The sequence below is a fragment of the Eimeria necatrix genome, genomic scaffold, assembly GCF_000499385.1.
Source record: "Eimeria necatrix Houghton genomic scaffold, Enh_scaff103, whole genome shotgun sequence".
Lineage (NCBI taxonomy): Eukaryota > Apicomplexa > Conoidasida > Eucoccidiorida > Eimeriidae > Eimeria > Eimeria necatrix.
The window spans coordinates 19,630-40,959 of NW_013654827.1; the positions used below are offsets into that span (position 1 = coordinate 19,630).

General features: G+C 46.1%; 1 protein-coding gene across 1 annotated transcript; it reads left to right on the forward strand.

The window, feature by feature from the left end:
• Positions 1-4,476: 4,476 nt before the first annotated feature.
• Positions 4,477-20,801, forward strand: ENH_00001300 (hypothetical protein; the record flags this gene model as incomplete). Its single annotated transcript, XM_013583919.1, has 22 exons — positions 4,477-4,563; positions 5,315-5,576; positions 6,012-6,240; positions 6,461-6,719; positions 7,162-7,441; positions 7,838-7,970; positions 8,512-9,025; positions 9,407-9,658; positions 10,011-10,212; positions 10,502-10,684; positions 12,018-12,117; positions 12,700-12,823; positions 13,162-13,386; positions 13,612-14,094; positions 14,598-14,996; positions 15,848-16,009; positions 16,389-16,515; positions 16,883-17,244; positions 18,203-18,416; positions 18,967-19,220; positions 19,629-19,726; positions 20,471-20,801. The coding sequence occupies 22 exons, from the start codon at positions 4,477-4,479 to the stop codon at positions 20,799-20,801; spliced, it is 5,280 nt and encodes a 1,759-aa protein (XP_013439373.1).
• Between the last annotated feature and the right edge of the window lie 529 nt (positions 20,802-21,330).

The window sequence follows — 21,330 nt, forward strand, 5'->3', positions numbered from 1 at the left end:
TGCCGCTGCTGCTGCTGCTTCCGTCCCCGCCCTGCTGCAGTCGTTCCTGCTGCTGCTGCTGCTGCTGCACTGAGTGCAGGCTTCAGCTGACTTGCTGCATTCTCAGCGTGTTGAACTGCGGCTGCTCTGCTGCTGCTGGTGCTGCAGCTGCCACGTTGTTGCTGCTGTTGCTGCTGCAACCGCTGCTGCAGCTAATGCGCAAGCTGCTGCTGCTGCTGCTGCTGCTGCTGTTTTGCTGCTTGTTTCGGCCGTCGCCGTTGGCGCTGCTGCGGCGTGCCTTTCAGCAGCGCTGGCTGTGGCTGCTGGTATTGCTGCTGCTGCAGCTGCTGCTGCTGCTGCTGCTGCTGCTCTTCTGCTGCTGCTGCAGTGGGCTGCTGAGGAGCAGCGGCTGCATCGCCGCCGACGGCTGCGGCGCCCCCCAGTTTCAGGTGTATAGGCAGCTCCCGGACTCGCGGGGGGTCATTTGTTTTTAATTTTGCAAATTAGAGTTTTAAAAATCAATTTTAATGCATTAAAGCAGCAATAAAGGAGCAGCAGGAGCAAAAGAGACGCTGCTGCTGCTGCTGCTGCTGCTGCTGCAGCCCCAGGTGTTGCAACCACCCGATCCCCCCTGCTGCAGCAGCTGGGGGGTCCAGGGGGCCCCCCGGCGCCCAGGGGCCCCCGGGGGCCCCCCAAAGCCCCTGTACTTGTGCTCATTCTCTCGTGCATCTAATTAGAAATAAAAAAAGAAATAAAAAAGAAATAAAAAAGAAAATGCGATAAAAGAAAAGAGAAATGCATGCGAGGTGTCTGTACACTCGGTGAGCCGCTGCATGCATGCACACCCGCTGTCGGCAGCAAGGTCACTGGGGCCCCTCTTCATTTCTTTCTTTTCTTTTATTTAATTTAAATTTAATTTTTAAAATATAAATACATTTGAGCTGCAGCAAACGCAGCAGGCCGCTTCAGCAGCTCTTCTGGCCCTCGCGCACTGCGCACACGCCCAGCAGCAGCAGCAGCAGCAGCGCCAGCAGCAGCAGCAGCAGCAGCAGCAGCAGCAGCAGCAGCAGCAGCAGCAAACCTTCACCCGGGGACCGCGCCTCTCTAGAGGACGCCCCTGGCGTCTCCGGCCTTCTTGGAGTGTGTGCACCCGCCCCTGCTGCTGCTGCTGCAGCTGCTGCTGCTGCTGCTGCTGCTGCTGCTGCTGAAAATGGCTGAATCAAAGCAAGCCCCAGGCAGCGCCCTCATCGAGTGGGCCCTGCAAAAAGTCTTTGCTGCTTTTGCTGCTAAAAAGCAAGCTTGGTTGAAGTTCAAGACTACCTTCGAAGCAGATGAGGCTAGCATGTAAGCAGCAGCAGCAGCAGCAGCAGCAGCAGCAGCAGCTATGTTAGCGACAAAACGGCCGCTGCGGCAGCACTTGGATGTGCTGCTGCTGCTGCAGCTGCTGCTGCTGCAGCTGCGCGGCGCTAGCGATAGTGACACGGTAGCAGCAGCAGTAGAAGCAGCAGCAGCAGCAGCGGCAGCTGTAGCTGTAGGGGAAGCAAGAGAAGCTGGATAGCAGCGTTAGCAGCAGCAGCAGCGCTAGCAGCAGCAGCAGCAAGGCAGCAGCAGCAAGGCAGCAGCAGCAAGGCAGCAGCAGCAAGTGCTCACAGGGCAAAGACAAATAAAGCAAAAAGACAAAAAACACAAAAGAGAAAGCAGCAAAAAAGATCAGCAGCAAAATGTCTACAAAACGAACAGCACAAATGCTACAAATAAACAAATAAATAAAAGAAAAAAAACGAAACAAAACATCAAAAAAAAGAATAAACTTTTCGCCTTTTCGCACCAATACATGTTGTATGTAAAGCTGCTTTTGCATGCAGTGCATGCAAAAGTTGAAAAATAAGCAATTTAATTAATTAATTAATTAATTAACTAATTAATTAATTAATTAATTAATTAATTAATTAATTAATTAATTACAATATATATAGGCATTAAGGATTTAGGGTTTCAACTGGCAAAAATAATCCCCGGCTGCATGCGCAGCACTTGTTGAAGTTTGGGGCTTTTGTGTCACTACACCGGAACGCATGCAGCAATTAAAACAAAAAAGAATTTAAAAACAAATTAATTGCAATTATATATTTGCGGATATAAAAAGATAAAAAGAACTCATTAAAGTCGCAAAGCAGAATTGCTGAAGTGTCCACGCGCGGGCAGCTGGGGTGTACGTACACTCCAATTGTGCGCCTTTGCATGCAAAATGCTTTTGCATTTCAAGTTTCAATTAAATGCAAATTTGCAAGTTCATTTATTTGCATATTTATATTTAAATTGGATTTAAAGATTTGTAAAACTGAACATTTAAGAAACGCCCATTTGCAAATTGTCGGTGGCGCGAACTGCTGAGGTGTACGTACACCTGAATACAAACACGACTTCGAATTCAACTTTTACTTTTATTTCACAAACTGCGAAAAAACTCAAAAAAGGCTCAACAGCTCGAATTGCAAACATATTTAAATGCAAAATAATTCAAATAAATAAAAATAAAAACAAAAATGAAGAATTTTGGATTATTTCCGGAACACAAGCACTGCAGCGCTGTGTACGTACACCTGAATGCGCATGCAAAAAGGGCAAACGCATGCATTTAATTCACTTATTATTTTTGCTGCTGCTTAGCAGCAATAATAATAAGTGAATTAAATGCATGCAAATTAAATGCTGCATGCATTTAATTTATTTATTTCTAAAAACAAATTTGCTGCTGCTCAGCAGCAAATAAGCAGCAGCTGGATTTGGGGGTATTTCTTTTAATAAACTTATTTGCACTTTTACACTTCAAATTTATATATTTATTTTATTATTATTATTATTTTTATTATTTATTTATTTATTTATTTATTTATTTATTTACTTATTATTTATTTTTATTTATTTATTTTTTTTGTTTTTTCTCTTAGGCGTTCTGCGCGGATCTTCTTCGCTGAAAATGACGCGGGGCCTCTCATGTTTCTAATGGGGGCCACAAACGAAACTGCTGCTGCTGCACTGGTGCAGCAGCAGCAGCAGCTGCTGCAGCAGCTGCAGCAGCAAGGCAAGCGCAAGGCTTTGCTGCTCATTAGAGTAAATACGCAGGTCGAACTCAATAAGGTAATCTGCTGCTGCTGCTGCTTCTGTGCTGCAGCTGCTACCGTTGCAGTTTTGCTGCTCTTTTTGCTGCTGCTGCTGCTTGCAGGCTGCCACTTTTGCTGCGATTCCTACTGCTGCTGCTGCTTGCAGGCTGGCACTTTTGCTGCGTTTCCTGCTGCTGCTGCTGCATGGCTGCTGCTGCTGCTATTGCTACTACTTGTTGCTGTGCTGTTGGCGTGGTGGAGCTGCTGCTCGTTTGTTGCTGTTGCTGCTGCTGCTGCAGCTCCATCGTTTACGCTTCATCATTGGTGTTTGCGCTGCAGCTAGTTCTGCTGCTGCTGCTGCTGCTGCTGCTGCTCCCCTTCCTTCTTCTTTTCCTGCTCCACTGGTTTAGTGCTGCTGCTGCTTCTGTTGTTGCCAATGCTGCTTCTGCTGCTACTATATTGAGCCGTTGCGGTTGCTGCCTGTGCTGCTCTTGCTGCTGTTATTGCTGCTGCTGGTTTGATTTAGGTCTTGCTTCTACTTATCCTGCTGCTGCTGCTGCTGCTGCTCCCGCCGCTGCTTTTGCCTTTGCTGCTCCTCCTGCTGCTGCTGCTGCTACCTTGGTGTTGGTGCCTTTGCTCTGCTGCTGTTGCTGCTGCTGCTGCCTTTGCTGGTGCTGCTGCCTTCTCGGTTCCGCTTCTACGGGGATTCTGCTGCTGCTGTTGCAGTTCCTGCTGCTACAGCTGCTGCTGCTCTTCTTTTCTCAGATTGCTGCAGTTTATTTGCTGCTGCTGCTGCTGTTTCTGCTGCTGGGGTGCTGGCGTGCTCCTGTTGCTGGTTGTGTTGGGGATGTTCCGGTGTTAATGTTGCTGCTGCATTTTCTGCTGCTGCTGCTGCCATATTTGCTGCTGCTGCTGTTTTTGCTGCTGCTGCGGACTTGGCATTGGTGCTGTTATTGTCGCTGTTGTTGCTGCTAACGTGTTGCTGCTGTTGCTGCTAACGGTGCTGCAGCTGCCTTCATCATTGTTGCTCCCAGAATGTGCTATTGGCGCTGCTGCTGCTGCTGCTGCTGCTGCTGCTGCTGCTGCTGCTGCTGCTGCTGCTAGTGGCTCCGCGTTGATGTATTTGCTGGCGCTGCTGCTGTAGTTCTTGCTGCTGCTGCTGCTGCTGCTGCTGCCATGGCTGTTTTGCTGCTGCTTCCACAGCTTTGCTGCCAACGCCTGACGCAAAAAGCAACCCTAGCCATAACCCAAATCATTTACTTATTTATTTATTTATTTATTTATTTATTTATTTATTTATTTATTTATTTATTTATTTATTTATTTTATAATTTATTTATTTATTTATTTATTTATTTATTATCAGGATAATGTTGACAGCTGTCTGACGGCCATGGAGATTTGCCCCAACATTCTGCAGCAAATGGATTTGCTGTGTCGCGACATTTACTTCCAGGCCATTTGCAGAGTGGCTCAGCAGGTGCTGCTGCTGCTGCTGCTGCTGCTGCTGCTGCTGCTGCTGCTTAGTCCTGCTGCTTCTGCTGCTCCTGCTCAGTCCTGTTTCTGCTGTTACTGCTGCTGCTGCTTAGTCCTGCTGCTTGTGCTGCTCCTCCGCAGTCCTGTTATTGTTGTTGCTGCTGCTGCTGCTGCTTAGTCCTGCTGCTTTTGCTGCTCCTGCTTAGTTCTGTCGTTGTTTTTTTGCTGCTGCTGCTGCTGCTTAGTCCTGTTGCTGCTGCTGCTCCTGCTTAGTCCTGTCGCTGCTGCGGCTGCAGCTGTTTAGTCCTGTCGTTGCTGCTGCTGCTGCTGCTGCTCCTGCTTAGTCCTGCTCCTGGAACTGGTGCTGCTCAAGCTTAGTCCTGTTGCTGCTGCTGTTGCAGCTCCTTCTTAGTGCTGCTGCTCGGTCCTGTTGCTGCTGTTGCTGCTGCTACTGCTCCTGCTTAGTCCTTTTGCGGCTGCTTGTGCTGCTGCTGCTTAGTCCTGTTGCTGCTGCTGCTTCTACTTAGTCCGTTTGCTGTTGCTGCTGCTGGCGGCGCTGCTGCTGCTGCTGCTTCAGAGCTGCTGGCAAAGCCACAGACACTCTCAAGAACTTCTCAAGCAGCAGCTGCTGCAGCAGCAGCAGTTGGTGACAACAAAGACAAACAGCTGCTGTGCACACGCTCACTTCTAGCGTTTAGGGTTTAGGGTTTAGGGTTTAGGGTTTAGGGTTTAGGGTTTAGGGTTTGTACGTGCAGACCTCCCCTTTTAACGGGAGTTTCACTAGCCAGGACGTGCTGCAGAAGTACAGCAGCTACTTGTCTTTGCTGTCAGCAACTGCTGCTGCTGCTGCTGGCCGCTCCGTGCTGCCGCAGCCGCAGCAAGAAGCAGCAGCAGCAGCAGTTGCTGCTGAAGTCAAAACAAATGAAAAAGTTCATATTTATGAGCAGCAGCTGCTGCTGTGGACCAAACAGATCCGGGCCGTGCTCGAGCGCAACCCAGCGCAGCCCCTGGCTGAAGGTAAAAGTTTATTTTTATTTTTATTTTATTTTTATTTTTATTTATTTATTTATTTATTTATTTGTTTATTTATTTATTTATTTATTTTATTTTTATAATTTAATTGGGGTTTATTTGGCACTTGTCGCGGTGCAGCTCAAGCAGCGCGGATGCCTTGCGCAAATGCTTCGGGCTTTCTCGTTGCTGCTGCTGTTGCTGCTGCTGCTGTTGCTGCTGCCAGCCCTGCTGCTGCTTCTGCTGCTGTCGCTGCTGCCAACTTTACCGCTGCTGCTGCTGCTGTTGCTGCTGCTGCTGCTGCTGCTGCTATTTCTGCTGGTATTGCTGTAGCCACTCCTACCGCTGTTTCTGCTGCTGTTGCTGCTCCCAGCGTTGCTGCCACTGCTGCTGCTGCTGCCACTGCTGCTGCTGCTGCTGCTGCTGCTGCTGCTGCTGCAGGCCGCAACCCGGAGCCGAACGAGGAAATAGAGTTTTGGGTCGACCGCGCAGCCGCGCTGCAGTTCCTAAGCCAGCAGCTGCAGCAGGACTATGTGCAGCAGCTGCTGCAGTTCCTGCAGCAGGAAGGCAGCAGCTACACTCCTGCCTTTAGTTCTCTGATTCAAGCAGTAGAGACTGCCAAGGCTGAGGCGGAAGAAAACGCCAAGTACTTGTCGGTCCTTGAGCCATGGTAAACCCTAAACCCTAAACCCTAAACCCTAAACCCTCAGCTGCAGGCATTCGAAGCTGCTGCCAGTGCTGCTGCAGGCCCTAGGCAGCAACAGCTCAGTCTGCATTCCCTCGCGCTCCACGCCCTCTCCAGCCTGCTGCGGCGCCCAACACCCAAACCCTAAACCCTAAACCCTAAACCCTAAACCCTAAACCCTAAAGGAGGAGCTGCGCTGCTGCAGGGTGAAGAAGCTGATGGACGAGACGGCGGAGCTGGGGGCTGTGGAGAGTGTGTTTGCTCCTTTGTTTGAACTCATTTGGTTGATTTATTTTAATTCCAAAAGCTACAACAAACCCTCGAGACTGGTGGTTTTGGTGCGGCAAGTCAGCAGCGCAGTCATTGCCCAGGCCCTCCGCTTCGTCAACGGCCAGGAGGTCTTCAAGCTGCTGCAGCAGGGAGAAGCGAAAGAAGCAGCAGACAAACTCGCTGCTGCTCTCGAGGTGAAGGCCCCTTGCTGCTCTTGCTGCTGCTGCTGCAGCAGCCGCAGCAGCAGCAGCAGCAGCAGTAGCAGCAGCAGCAGCAATAGCAGCAGCAGCAGCAGCAATAGCAGCAGCAGCAGCAGCAATAGCAGCAGCAGCAGCAGTGGTAGCAGCAGCAGCAACAACAGCAGTAGCAGCAGCAGCAGCAGCAGAGGCAGTTCTGCAGCCCACCTTCCCCTTTTGTTTCTTCCTCTATTTAGATGAGATTTTGTTTCAAAGATTTAATTAAATAATTTAAATAAATAAAATTTGCCTTTTGGGGGGAAGCAGCAACTAATTGATTCAAGAGACAGAGCTGCTGCCACTGGAATTGTTGTGCCTCGGTGCTGTGCTGCCATATCTGCTGCTGCTCATGCTGCTGCTGCTGCTGCTGCTGTTTTTGCTGCTGCTGCTGCTGCTGTAGGTTTGCGACAGATTGAAGCGGGTTTACGCGGAGTATGCAGCGCGCCCCCCTCCTACTGCTGCAGCAGCAGAAGGAGCAGCAGCAGCAGCAGAAGGAGCAGCAGCAGCAGCAGCAGAACCAGCAGCAGCAGCAGCAGCAGCAGCAGGATGGAATTTAAAACCCGAAGTTGTTTTCTTAAGACTCGACACTTATAGAGAACGCAATTTGGCCCTCACTGCTGTGGCCCTCACAGCGCAGCAATTTTCGAAGTTGGAAAAAATTGAAATTTGTGGCTCTAAGGGTAACTAATTGATTAATTAATTAATTAATTAATTAATTAATTAATTAATTAATTAATTAATTAATTAATTTTTATTTATTGTTTGTTATTTAATTTAGTTTAATTCGCCCAGTGACGAACAGGTCCGCGAAAGAAAGCTGCTGCTCCTGCTGCTGCTGCTGCTGCTGCTGCTGCTGCAGTTGCTGTTGCTGCGGGTGCCAGGCCCGTTGCTTCCGCTGCTGCTGCTGCTGCTGATAGTGCTGTGTCTGCTGCTGCTTCTTTTGCTGCGTCTGCTGCTGCTGGGGCTCCTGCTGCCATTGCACTGCTGCTGCCCCGTTGCCAACGCCGCTGCCTTCACCGTCGCCGTTGCTGCTGCTGCTGCTGCTGCTGCTGCTGCTGCTGCTGCTGCTGCTGCAGGCAGTGTGTTGACAGCCAGCGTGCAGCATTTGTACGAAGAGTTTAAAGTGCTGATGGAGAAATTTCAGCAAATTGATTTTGACCCTCTGAGTGTGGACAGCAAGAAGCCAGACAGTCATTTTCAGATGTTCAGGTGAGAGACTTTGAATATTTATTTTCAATTATTAATTGAATGAACTTCTCCAATTATTAATTAAATAAACTTCTCCAATTATTAATTAAACAATTATTAATTAAACAAACTTCTATTTATGAGAACTGCTGCTGCTCTAGTCCAGTTCAGTCTGTGGCCTGCAGCCGCATTGCCGCTGCATTTGTTTTGCAAGAAAAATGTTTACAAATTGAAATGCATTTTGAATAAATTTTGAATAAATATCAAGACAAAAAGCAGTAAATGCATATCATTTATATTTGTAAAACGGGAAAATCATTAATGGCATTCAAATGGACTTCAAAAGCGAGTCCTCTGCGTGCAAACCTCCAGAAAATTGGGGTGTACGTACACCTGAAATCCACACACACTCTCCAAACGCGCGCAGCTGCCTTTCTTTGTCTTCTCCTTTTATTTATGTTTGTGGGTTCGGGGCTTTTATTTATTTGGAGTGCAGGAGTTGTGGAATTAGTTGGAAGTGTGGCATTAATTTGGGGTGTACGTACACCCGGTGCATGCGCAGGTCGGGGGTGAAGGCGCTGGAAGAACGGCTGGCCTCCATTTTGTCAATGAGTTTATCCGAAAACTATTCTTTGTTGTCGCGATTAAGATCAATTGATTCTTTTGTGCCTTTGCTGGAGCGGCCGCTGCTGCGGGCTGAGGTGTACGTACACCTGGGCAGCATCCTGCAGCAGTTCAAGCGGGAAATCGAAAACGTGCATTTGCTCTTTTTGCAAAAGACCAAAAAACAACAAAAAGATAACAGCAGCAGCAGCAGCAGCGGCAGCAGCAGCAGCAGCAGCAGCAGCAGCAGCAGCAGCAGCAGCTTTAATGTCGAAACTCTCGCCTTCTCGAACCAACCTCCCGTTGCAAAAAGCCTGGGCTGGGCTGCGGGTCTGCTGCTGCGTCTGCGAGACCCCCAAACTCGAATTAATAAACTTTATAATTTAATTGAAGAAGAAAATAAAGAATTAATTGAAGTCAACAGACAAGCTGATAAAGTGGCAGATGCCATTCAGCAGTTTCAGGAAAACACTGTAAGACACAAAAGCACTTTTGTTTCATCTTTTTTTTTCTTTTTCAACTTTCTACTGGCCAGCATTTAATCACTTTTTTGGGTCTTTTATTTAATTTCTTTTTCTTTTTTCATCTTTTTGTCAAGATGCAAAAATGTTTGTTTTATTTATTTGTCTTTTTATTTTTAAAAACTGCTTTATAGTCCCCGATTTTTCTGATTTTTAATTTTTTGCAGTTTTCAAGCAAAATAAATAAATAAATTCAAATCGCCTTGCAAATGCATGCAGCCTTGCATGCATTTTCAAAATAAATTAGACATATTTATTTATTTTATTATTTATTTATTTTATTTTATTTATTTATTTATTTATTTATTTATTTGCGTTTTCTTCTGCATGCAGCGCCAAGAGTGGTCGCGTACTGCAGTGGCTCCGTCTTTGGCGAAGTTGAATTTGGTGTTGTTGAAAAGAACTGAACACAGACTTTTAAAAGTTAATTTCGATTCTCAATTAATTAATTTACTTCGAGAAATTAAATATTTGAAACTCCAGGGCCTCCAAGTGCCTCCCGAGGCGGAGGCTGTACACCGCAACGCTGAGGTGTACAGACACCGCGTCAACCAACTCGACACCATGTGCAAGCAGTACAACAAAGTCCGAAACAAAATCTTTTCATTTAAACTTCACTTTTGCAGAAAGATATTCTTAATGCTAGCTGCCAAATAAAGAATTCTGCGAAATAAATAAACATATATATATTATCTCTGAAACGCGCGTGCTGCTGCTGCTGCTGCAGCTGCTGCTGCTGCCGTTGCTGCTTTTGCTGCGGTGTTGCTGCTGCTATTTCTGTTGCTGTTTGTGCAGCTGCTGCTGCTGCAGCTGCCGTGCCCTTGTTCGTGCTGCTGCTGCTGCCGCTGCTGTTGCAGTTTCAAATGCTACAATTGCTGCTGCTGCTGCCGCTGTTGAACTTTTGCTGCTGCTGCTGCTGCTGCTGCTGCTGCTGCAGGTTTTGACTGGTTTGCTTCCTAACCAGCGGCCGCTGCTGGCTGACCGCTTGAATGCTATTGACGAAACCCTCGAGCCCGGCCTGACAACTCTTAGCTGGAACTCTGCAGATGTGGATCAGTTTGTTGCTGCTGCTGCTGCTGCTGTTGCTGATGCCTTTTCCATTTGCGACTCCATCACTTCAAACCTCCAAAAGTCCTTCGGTAAACCCTTGCTTTCCCTGCTGCTTCTCCCGTTGCTGCTGCTGGAAAGATGCTGCTGCTGCTGCTGTTGCTCCTGCTCCTGCTGCTGCTGCTGCTGCTGCTGCTGCTGCTGCTGCTGCTGCTGCTGCTGCTGCTGCTGAGGCCGACGAATCATTCTGCTGCTGCTGCTGCTTCTGCTATCGCTGGAATGCGCTGAAAAGTTTGCATTTTATGTTTTGTTTTTTAGTTGAAAAGCATCGGAGTGGATTTAAAAAATTGATTTTGTTTTTTTGGATTTCGTTTTGTTCAGGAGTGCTGAGTGGCTGGCTAGAAAAGCCGCTGTTCGAGCGCAAGCCCAAACCCATGGCTCTTGATGATGCAGATCAACTTATTAAAACAAATTTGGCCAACAGAATTCACATTATGAATGAAGAAGGAAAAGAACTTCACAAAATTCTCAAAGAGTCTGCAGACGCTCTTAAGGCCACCAAGGGTGCGGCCAGGCAGCCAATTCGAGGGTTTGCAGCGCTGCCGCGCCGAGGGTTTAGGGTTTACCGCGCGCCTTAGGGTTTAGGGTTTAGGGTTTAGGGTTTGGGGTTTAGCTTAGGGTTTGGGGTTCAGGGCCTGGTTTTTAGGGTTTGAAGTGCTCGAGGCCGCGGGCAGATGAAAGCTGAAGGTGTTCAGCAGCAGAGTCTTTAGCCCACAGATTAAGCTAGCTAGGGTTTAGGGTTTGGAGTACTGAACTTAGGGTTTAGGGTTTAGCTTTCAACTATAAAGCCTGGGGAGTTAGGGTCTAAGATATTTGAGCTCGCTTCGCTGTGAAATTCTAGGGCTTGGATAAGCAATAAATACAAGAATTAATTGAAGACCTGACTTGAGTTTTTAACACAAAGCTTTAAACCCTTTCTTAAAGCCTACTTCGCAAACCCTAAACCCTAAACCCTAGAACATTAGAGTTACTTCTTGCACATGGCGTCCAAGTTCCCTTAGCTGGTTTTTGCCACTTTTGCCTAATCCCTTAGCCTTTATCTGCAAGCTCCAATCTCCCAGCTATTGGCCCCAAACCCTAAACCCTAAACCCTAAACCCTCGCTGTGGTGCTGCCGCTGCAGGAATGTCCCAATGGCGATCTCACACTCACTTTGTCAGTGCTGTTGTCAGTGAGGGTTTTGCTGCTGTCGCCACAGCTGGTGTTGGCCAGCTGGTGAAATCTCTGGAAGCAAGTGAGTCTTTTATTCAAAAGTTATTTTATTTTCTCTTTTTGCATTTTTTAATTTACAACTTTATACTTTTTAATCTATTTTATCTGCCTCGCTGTTCGAGTTGCTTGCTGGGCACTCCCTTTACCACATTTTAGGATTGCAATTCAGGGTATAAGGGGGGGTATTTGTGATCGAGGGTTTAGGGTTTAGGGTTTGGGGTTTCGCGATGGTTAAACAAACGTTAAGTTGCTTCAATAGTTGGAGTTCACCGCAGATGCCACGCACATGCATTTTTCGTCAGCAGCAGATGCAGCTGCTGCTGCTGCTGCTGCTGCAGCTGCTGCCCTTGTGATTGTTGCTGCTGCTGCCATAATTATGGCTGCAGCCACCGCAGCAGCATTCTCCAGAGCTGCCGCTGCAGCAGGAGCTGCTGCTGCTGCTGCTGCTGGATCCACAGCATCTGCGGCTGCAGCGGCAGTAGCGGTTGCTGCTGTGGCCGGTGCTGCTGCTACTGCTGCAGCATCTTTACCTGTTGACTGTTATTTCATCTCTTGATATATTTTTCAATTATTTGATTATAAAAACATTTTTCTTTTCTCTTTTGTGTGGTTTCCCCACATTTCAGCTATGGGCCCCCGGCCTGAGGCCCCGCCGCTGTTTGAAGTTAAACTGGAACTCATTAAAAATGTAATTGACCTGGTGCCGCCTTTCAAAGGGGAAGTTGGGTGAGTAAAGTACTTTACAATGCTCATTTATTATTATCATTTATTATATTTTTGCTGCCCCAGGAACCAGGAACTTACTTTTTAGTTCGGAAACACTTTTATTCATGTTTTTCATCTGCGTGCTTTGGCTGCTTTGTTTGTTGTTTGTAGTGTTTGTTTGTCTCATACCCTTTTTCTATTTTCCTCCTTTCTTTTCAGTTTTTCTCTTTATTTATTTTTTCTATCTTTTGCTTCGCCGAATGGCTTTTGTTCCGTGGGAAGCGCATAGAGCAAATTCATATTTCAACATCTTTTTGCTTTCTTTCGGTTTATTTGCTTCCTAAAGGAGGTGGTTTTTTTCTCGTAGATAACTCCTTATTCGTCATTCAGCTTGTCCGAAAGGCCATTTAATTTCCTTTTTATTTTCTACTTGTCAATATTTTCCTCTTCCTTTTATGTGCCACCGGCACCAACTCTTGCGCCAACATCGTCCACACGAGTTGCAGCAACAGCTGCAGCAACAATAGCTGCAGCAGCAACAGCTGCAGCAGCCACAGCTGCAGCAGCAACCGCCAGTTTATGTACTTTGCGTTGCATGCGCAGAAGTATATGCAGTGTAATAGATGGCTGGGTGGCGGACTTTTTAAAAAGTGCCGCTGCCACCAACCGCCTAGACACTGGCAAGGGGGATTACTTGGCAGAGGTCAAGGAGTCCTACAGCTTCATGGTAAACCCTAAACCCTAAACCCTAAACCCTTAATTCTGAGCCCCACGCCTGAGTTAAAATGGCTATAATACACCCTGAAACTCTGAACATCTTGACAACGAGTCTTTGGATTATGAAAAAAAAGCTTTAGGGTTCCAGGATTAGCGTTTATCGTCTAATAATTGCCATTAGCGTCTGTTGTCCAGATCTTGCTTATGAGCTTTTGAATGAAAGGGTTTACGCCTCATGTTCTGGTTTCCGCCCTCCAATTGAAGTGCTTAGGATTCAGGCTCTAGGGTTTGGGGTTTTGCGTTGAGGGTTTAGGGTTTAGTCTGATTGTTCTAAGTTTCAATTTGCAGTCTATTCGCGCTCGGCTGACCGAAATTCTTGAGGAAGCTGAATCCAAGGTGAACGCGTGGCTGGGCGAAACTCATAAATATGAGTTTCTGTGGAAGACAGACCCGGCTCAGGATTTAGAAGCGTTTGTTGCCAATTATCCAAAAGAAGAATTAATAATTGGTGGCAGTGAGAACGAAAGCGCAGAAAGCGTCTTCGAACTCATCGGAATCGATCTTGGACGCAGAGTCAGAAACACACCAAAAGCTTCAAACCACAAACCCTAAAATGTAGACTTTGAGTGTTAAAGTCGACGTAGGAGACGCAGTATTGCACCAGTCCACAGCCTAAACCCTGAAAAAAGTTTCAATAACTCTGAAACCGCGTGTTGCTCCCACGCGGGACTCTGGCGCTTAACGGCGAAGGCAGTAAACCCTAAATTGGGGTTAACGGGGGTTTGCTTCGTGTGTTAGGTGCCTCAACTGAGCTGCTTCGAAGAACGCATCATCTATTTTGAAAGTCTAAGGGCGGAAATAGCTGAAATGCGCACCCCCGTAGACATATACTTCTTGCGGGTGAATGCCCAGCCAGCGAAGGTGCAGCTGAGCCAACTCGCCGCATCTTGGGCGAACTACTACATCAATTATCTTTTGAAAGTCTGTCTCGCCAGAGCTGATTCAATTACAGATTTCATCAACAAAATGGATGCTTTTCTCTCGGCCAAGCCGCCCGCTGAAGACCCTGACAACGAGGACAGCAGCAGCAATTCTGAACATGTCGGCAACAGCAACGATGAAAACAAGGAAGGAGGCGACGGCAGCAACGAACGTGAAGCTGACGAGAAGAAAGAAGTTGATAGCAATAAAGAAGCGCTGTACAAATTCATGACTTATATTCGAGACGTAAAAATTGCAAACGAACCCATCCGACAGCTAATGGGGCCTATTCATGAGCAGGTGAGACGCATGCAATTACTGTAAAAGGATATTTAAGTACAATTGCAACATGCTGTGCATGAAGTGCCCTATATGACGGTGCTTATTTTTGCAATTATTCATCGCATGCGCCATTGAACACTTGGCAAGTTGCCACTCTTTTGATTTGCCTTCGTTCTTATCTGCACGTATTTAAAGTTGCATTTCTTCACCGCACTTCTCCTTGGTGTGCGTAAACATCTCAATCTACTTTCCTTGATTTACAATGGTCGAAATATATAGCTAGCCCTTTGATTACATCAATCTGTCGTCTCATGCATGTCAATTTACTTGATGAAGCCTCCTCAAATCAGCATGGCTAGCTAGTCCTGCACTTTTCTGTCTTTGCCTTTATCTGCATATTAATGTACCTACAAGAAGCCTTTCTTAACTTGGCCTGTGTCATCTTGTTTCGGTGGCCTCCACCGCAAGCCTTTGCCCAGAAACGGCTGACAGTGTAATGCAAATCTGCTTGTTGAACTCAGGTGGCGATGCTCAAGAAGCACGGCTGCACACTGCCAGAGGGGCGTCTCGCAGCCTTTGATTTGGCCCCGTCGAAATGGGAGGAAGTGCTGCGCAAGGCGTTTGGTGCGAAGGAGGTCATTCTGCCTCTTCAGAACAAGGAGGTGACAAACATTAGAAACAAACTCGACGAATACACAAACCAAGTCTTCCAGTTCAGGGAAAGATTCCTAAGAGAGGCCCCCTTCGAAGCTCATGGAGACCCGCAGCAAGCGTACGAGGCCATTGACGCGTTCTATCAGCAGTGCTTAGATATGGAAGCAGAAGCCAAAGAACTGAACAACCTAGAAACCCTCTTTGACCTAGCCAAATCTGTGCATAAGGAACTCAAGGACACTAAAGAAGAGCTCAAAATACTCAAAGTAAGTTGGGAGAATCATAGCTAGATAACCAGCTAGCCGGCTGACTATCTGACTGTTTAGCGAGCTAGCCAGTCATCAATCCTGGTTCACACTAGGCTAGCTACCCAATTTCATAGCTACACATCCATCAAAGCATAAAGAGAGTAGAGGCTTGCCTGAAGAAATTACCAGCTGCCGCAGTAGCCAGCTGTGTGTGGCTAGCGTTACCTGCGAATCTGCTTGTAAACAAATTTCTGCATCCTTCTTCGCTACTACCACTGCCTTGTGTTCCTGCCCTAAAAATACATATTCGCACACATAGCAGTGTTTATCGTGACGGAAGTGGCTTATTAATTCGCCTTTTTTCCACTTTTTGCTTGTCGGTTTGCTTTGTCGTTTGGTGGTTTCCTGGCGTTTACTTAAATGTTCTTCCTTTTCCTATTCACTGGCTTATTGACTTCCATCGTTGCATTCATTTGGTTGATTTACCGATGTTTTCAATCTAGCCGTTCGTACTTAGTCATTCGGTCATGCATAGAAACCAGGGAAAAGAGAGTGGCAGCGGAGAGTTTGTCAATCTTGAAGACAAATGAACTCATTGTTTGTTGAACAAGCCAGTAAAAATGAGATAACGCAAGCATCAGGCAATCCTAAAACACGGATGACAATCCATGCGTCCGCCACGTTAAGCTACTTAATCAGAGATGAAAGGCATGGATAGTGTTTGTGTGTGTTTGCTTCTCCAGTGAACCACTTACCCAGTAACCTGAACAGATAAATGTAGCAACTTTTGTGCCAATCCAAAGAAGCAAGTACTTAGCTGACAAACGAAGTAATGCAGCTATTTTAAGTGCTTGTTTGCTTGTTCACAGGAGGCATGGGACGTTAGTGTCTACGTCACGAGCTGGTTCGAGGCGTGGAAAGCAACACTCTGGGAGGCAATCGACACGGATGCGTTGTTGCTGCACGTAAAAGACATGCAGAATCAAATGCGGTCGCTTTCCAAAGAAATAAAGAGCACCAAAATATACACTGTAAGTATACACAAAGATTACTTCAGTTTTGGCTACTTGCAACATACTCGCCTGTTTAACTGCCACGTACATTGCCTGTTCGGTTATTCAGTTGCTTCCCGCGAATGTACATGATTGGTGGTTGGAGCATTCTTCCATTCATATCAAGTTTGGTTTATTTACTCAACTTTTTGTTCTGGCTTTGTTTGGCGTTTCTTGTGTACAATTCATATGCGTGTTCGTCGGTGTTACCCTGTACCTCGTTTCCATACAGCTCCTGACTCATTGTGCAACGAATGCATCTTCAAATAGTCCACAACGAACCTTCCCGACTCTTTGGAAAATCCTCAACAAAGTCTACAATTTGCGGTGTAGAACGGGCTCTTTGCGTTTTGTTTAGGCGGTATTAGAGCGGGTGACGAACATGCAAGTAGTGCTGCCATTGGTTGCTGAGCTGCATTCTGAATTCATGAGAGATAGACACTGGAAGCAGCTGATGACGATAGCGGGACAGACATTTGCGAAGGGTAATACTCAAGTCTCGTTCAATTACACTCTCCATAAATGGGTGAACACACGCTACGCAACAAGATTAATGTGGTTGATGATTCAAAAAGCGAATTAAGTGCTTGCAGCGTTAATGAGGGACCCAAACATGTTCTTTTACAATTCCCTCGTTCATAAGCTGACCTTCTGCTCATCGAATTTTGTTCTTTTAGTCTTATTACTAACACCTACAGAGCACTTCAAAGAATATTACATTCATGCAGTTAAGTTGTTTGATATCTGCACGCGAGTAGTGAGCCGCACTACTTTTTTCTCGGAATCAACCGTAGCAGGCGTTATTACACATATTTCATCCACTCTAGTTTTGTTACTGTGTTCGCTGTTCAGGACCAGACTTCTGTTTGCAAGATCTGCTGAACTTGAATTTGCACGAGCGAGCCGCTGATGTTTCTGAAGTGGTTGTCTTGGCTCAGAAGGAAGCGCGAATAGACAAAAAGTTATCTGAAATAACAAGTACATGGGAGCAAAAGTGTTTGACGTTTTCTCTGGAACGTGAGGAAACACCGCTTTTGCTGCCGCTAGACGATATCGTGGAAACCTTAGAGCAGCACGCGGTGGATCTAATGACCATGATAAGCCAGGGGGCCGTTATAGATTTTTGCAGAAGTCAAGTGGAAGAATGGCAACTCAAGCTCAGGACTGTCGACACCGTACTTACGGTCTGGATGGAAGTACAGAGAAAGTGGGAGGTGAGTAATTCTGTGGCTTCTATAGCCCTCACTTTTTAATTTTCGCCAGTGTTCTTTTGTTCACTCAGTACTGTCACTTTTGTTGCGGTTTATCTCTCTTCTCCTTAGTGTGTGACTATTCCAGTTTGCTCGCAGTGTTGCTAAAAGGGAAAAGAAGTGAATAGGCAATTCGCAGTTGGCTTATTGTGGTTTGTCTCTCCTCTTTTAGCAGCTTCCAGTGCTGCTTTAGGCCTTACCTAATGCCATGCCTTCTACGAAAGACAACAACAGCGGCAGAGCTTTAACTAGGCTCTTTTGATTTGTCAGTTGTCCTTTTTAAATTTCCTCTCTTTTTCTCCCCGTATCTCTGTTGCTTTTTTTCCCCTCTAATTTCCGATGGTGCTTGTTTCCTCCATGCATTCATTGGTATTCTTCTGCCTTCATCTCGTAAGGTCTCATTTTCTGTGATTTTCGGGTGGTAGCCGTTTATTTTGTTCGTTTTGCCCTCTAGCTTCTGTTTCGTTTTACGCCTGTTGCAAAGCCGTATCTGCACATCTCGTCTCTGATTTCTTTGTACCATCCCCAGTTTGTACGCTTCATCATTTTACCACTTATATATGTTACAGGTCAAATTTATTCCGCTTCATATTTTAGATTTTGTCATTGTCGAGGCATACATGTTTACATATTCGTGAAGGCTGATGGCGTCTTGTCCCACAAAATGTTCGTTATGCCTGTCTCAATCATTTTTTGCCTGGCTTTACCTCATGTTTGTGCTCTCCTTTCAGCTTCTTCTGTATCTCTCGTTTGCTGCTTAGTTCTTATGCAGCGTTATAGCTTCACGTAGACGTCCGACAATTCGCCTTTTCGGTGCTTGTGTCATTCTTGTTCAGTCTCTTTGCCGTTTTATTTTGTGTCATTATTTGTACATCTATCTTTTCCCTGAAGTTTCCATGCACAATTCATTATTATTTTTCAGCGTTTGCAACCCATATTTATGCAATCTGACGATATCCGTTCTCAACTTCCCCAAGAATCCAAACGCTTCGAATGTGCTGACGGCGAGTGGCGGGATATGATGTACGGGGCCCAGGCCCAGCCCAATGTAGTCGAGGCTTGTCACGCCGAAGGCAGAGAGGAGCTGCTTAATAAACTTAGGGAGAGCATTGAAACATGCGAGAAGGCTCTAGGAGGTATGTACAATGATGCACTAAACGTAGAGATGATTGCTAGGTTCAAAGTTGTTATTGCCACCAATAGCACACCTTACAGCACAAGGGAACTTACATTGAAGACAGTACTGAAACCCTAGGATAAATGCTGCAGTGGACACTATTCAGCAATTTCTTTACCTTTTCTGTGATTCATGTTAGTGTCCTCATTACAGCGAACACGTTCAGTTGAAGACAGGGTAGAGGCTCCGAGACAGTATTAAACCATCCCACGTTTTTCTTTAACATTATGTACTGCAGTTTGGCGCAGCAAAAAACCCTGGAAAAGCTATAGTATAGTGCAACATGTTGCTCAGCAGTTTGGAGTCGCCCTAAAAGTAGTGCATTGTATCAAAAAAGCGTCGCTACTCACACCAGACAGCAAAGGGAGCATAATGGCTGCAATACGCTCCGCTGTGTATGAACTTTATCGCTTGCTTTTTCTCATTTTCCACTGCTTGTCTTTTTTCCTATTTTCTATTACGGTGTTTTCTATTGCCTCCGGTTTTCCTTTGGTTTCGTTATGTCACAGACTACCTGGAACAGAAAAAGAAGGCATTTGCTCGATTCTACTTCGTTTCAAATCAGGCTCTCCTGGACATATTGGCAAACGGGAACGATCCACTAAAGGTTTCCTACTACTTGGGTGATTGTTTTGATGGAGTTTCAAGTTTGAATTTTGAAAAAAATAAACAAACATATCGCATTGCTAGTGGCATGTATTCCAAAGAAGGAGAATATGTGCCGTTCGCTGAGGATTACATCATCGAAGGACCCGTCGAAACAGTAAAAATACTTGCCTAGAATGCCCTTAAGTCTAGGCTTCCTAAACCAATTCCTGAAGTGTGGCCGCTGATTGCATAGCTTCCGCACTGAGTGTTTCACACAGAGCATAATCAAGTGTGCTTTTTCTCCTTTGCCTCCCTTGAGGCTTCACAGTAGATCGTTTTTTTTAAATATCTCGCCGCAGGTTTCAACCCCTAAGCTTTGACAACCCTGCTTCAACCCTTAAACTGTGAACTCTCTACAGATTAAGCGTGCCTCTAGCACTGCACCCAAATACGGAAAAGCGACCTCTGCCTACTGTTTTTCTTCTATGTTTGATGAGGGCAGGCGCCGGGGCTATAGTAGCTGGTAGCTGGGCAGTATCGGTGCAGCAATGTATCTTCCTATGCTGATTGTGTTTCTTCTCAGTATTTATGTAACTTTGAAACGCATATGCGCAAACAAATGCGTGACATATTGGAGGTGGCAAAGGGCACTTCAGAAAACTGGGAAGTAGAAAAGCCCAGGTAAGATTTGTGTAACTCTCTGCTTATATCTGCTTGATTTTGTTCCCCGTCACCTGCTCCTTCGCATTTCAATCTCCGTGTTTTCTCGTGTATCTACTTGTTCTCATTTGACTGCTAGCCTTTTGTCCAATTCTTTGTGGAGTTGCACTCTTCAAGCTCCTATAGCGCTTGTTCTCCTTTATGTCCTTGTTTGGATTCTGCCTAGGCGGCATTTTAACTCTTTCTAGTGGTCTATTTTCTTGTTTTCTAGGACGCACTCGTTAAATTTAGTATTTCACTCGGCAATTCATTAATTTTCATTGCGTAAGAGCCTTTGCGTTCTTGTATCTTATCGCTCCTTCTATTGCAGTTCGCATAAGAAGTGTTTTCTTGCAACTTTATATTTTTCAGCTTGATACTCTTTGATCGTTAACGGCTTCTGTTGCTTGCCTCCTCATGGCGGTTACTCAGATTCCACCCGATGGCAAATACATTAACGCGAATATTTGTACACGCGTGCAGCTAGACTTACATTAAGAGCACAAAAAAATACGCTGCGCATGCAAAAGACGCAAAAGTGTGTGCATTCACATAAAGGCGCAATCGTGCACTGAGGGGCGCATTTGTACACTGGCGAGTAGGCAAGAATTCACGTGCGCACAAACGCAGATTCGGCATGCCTCACATCAAGAGCAAACATGTATCGGTATTCACGTCGAGACACATTTGGGTTAAAATTGCCCTTCGACTTTCTGCTGTGTGCAGGGAAGAATGGCTCCGTGACTACTGCAGTCAGGTGTGCTTGGTAGCGAGTCAGATAATGTGGACAGAGGAGGTCACCCGCTGCTTTGAGGAGCTGGAAGGCGGATCTGAAAATGCAATGAAGGATTACAAAAAGATTTACGATGATCGCATAGACAAGCTCATTAGACAAGTCCAAAAGGACCTGGATATGGGCTTACGGACCAAAATTATCACGTTAATTACTATTGATGTTCATCTCAGAGATGTCGTAGAATGCTTCATAACAAAGAAGGTTTCAGAATGTGCGCCAAAGCCACGTCTGCTAATTTCCACTTATATCTGCCTTTCTTAGTGGACACTAGTCAACTTGTTAAACGTCAGTTGAACCCTATGATGCACGCACTTCATGCTTCATCCTTGCACCCTGCGTTGCAGCATCATCCTTTCAATGGCAATCTCAGCTGCGTTTCCATTGGGGCCAGAAGCCAGGAGAAAATAAAAAGGACTGCGTCATTAAAATGTGCGACTGGACAACCACTTACATGCATGAGTTTGTCGGCAACTGCGGGCGGCTCGTTATCACGCCTTTAACGGATCGCTGCTACATAACCCTCACGCAGGCTCTGAACTTGACCATGGGAGGTGCCCCGGCGGGCCCTGCAGGCACAGGGAAGACAGAAACAACTAAGGATCTCAGCAGGGCGATAGGTCTTCCCGTCTTCGTATTTAACTGCTCGGATCAGATGAACTACTTGTCCATGGCGCAAATCTTCATGGGGCTGGCACAGTCGGGGGCGTGGGGGTGTTTCGATGAGTTCAATCGAATTTCAATTGAGGTGCTTTCTGTGGTATCTACGCAAGTCAAGTGCATACTTGACGCA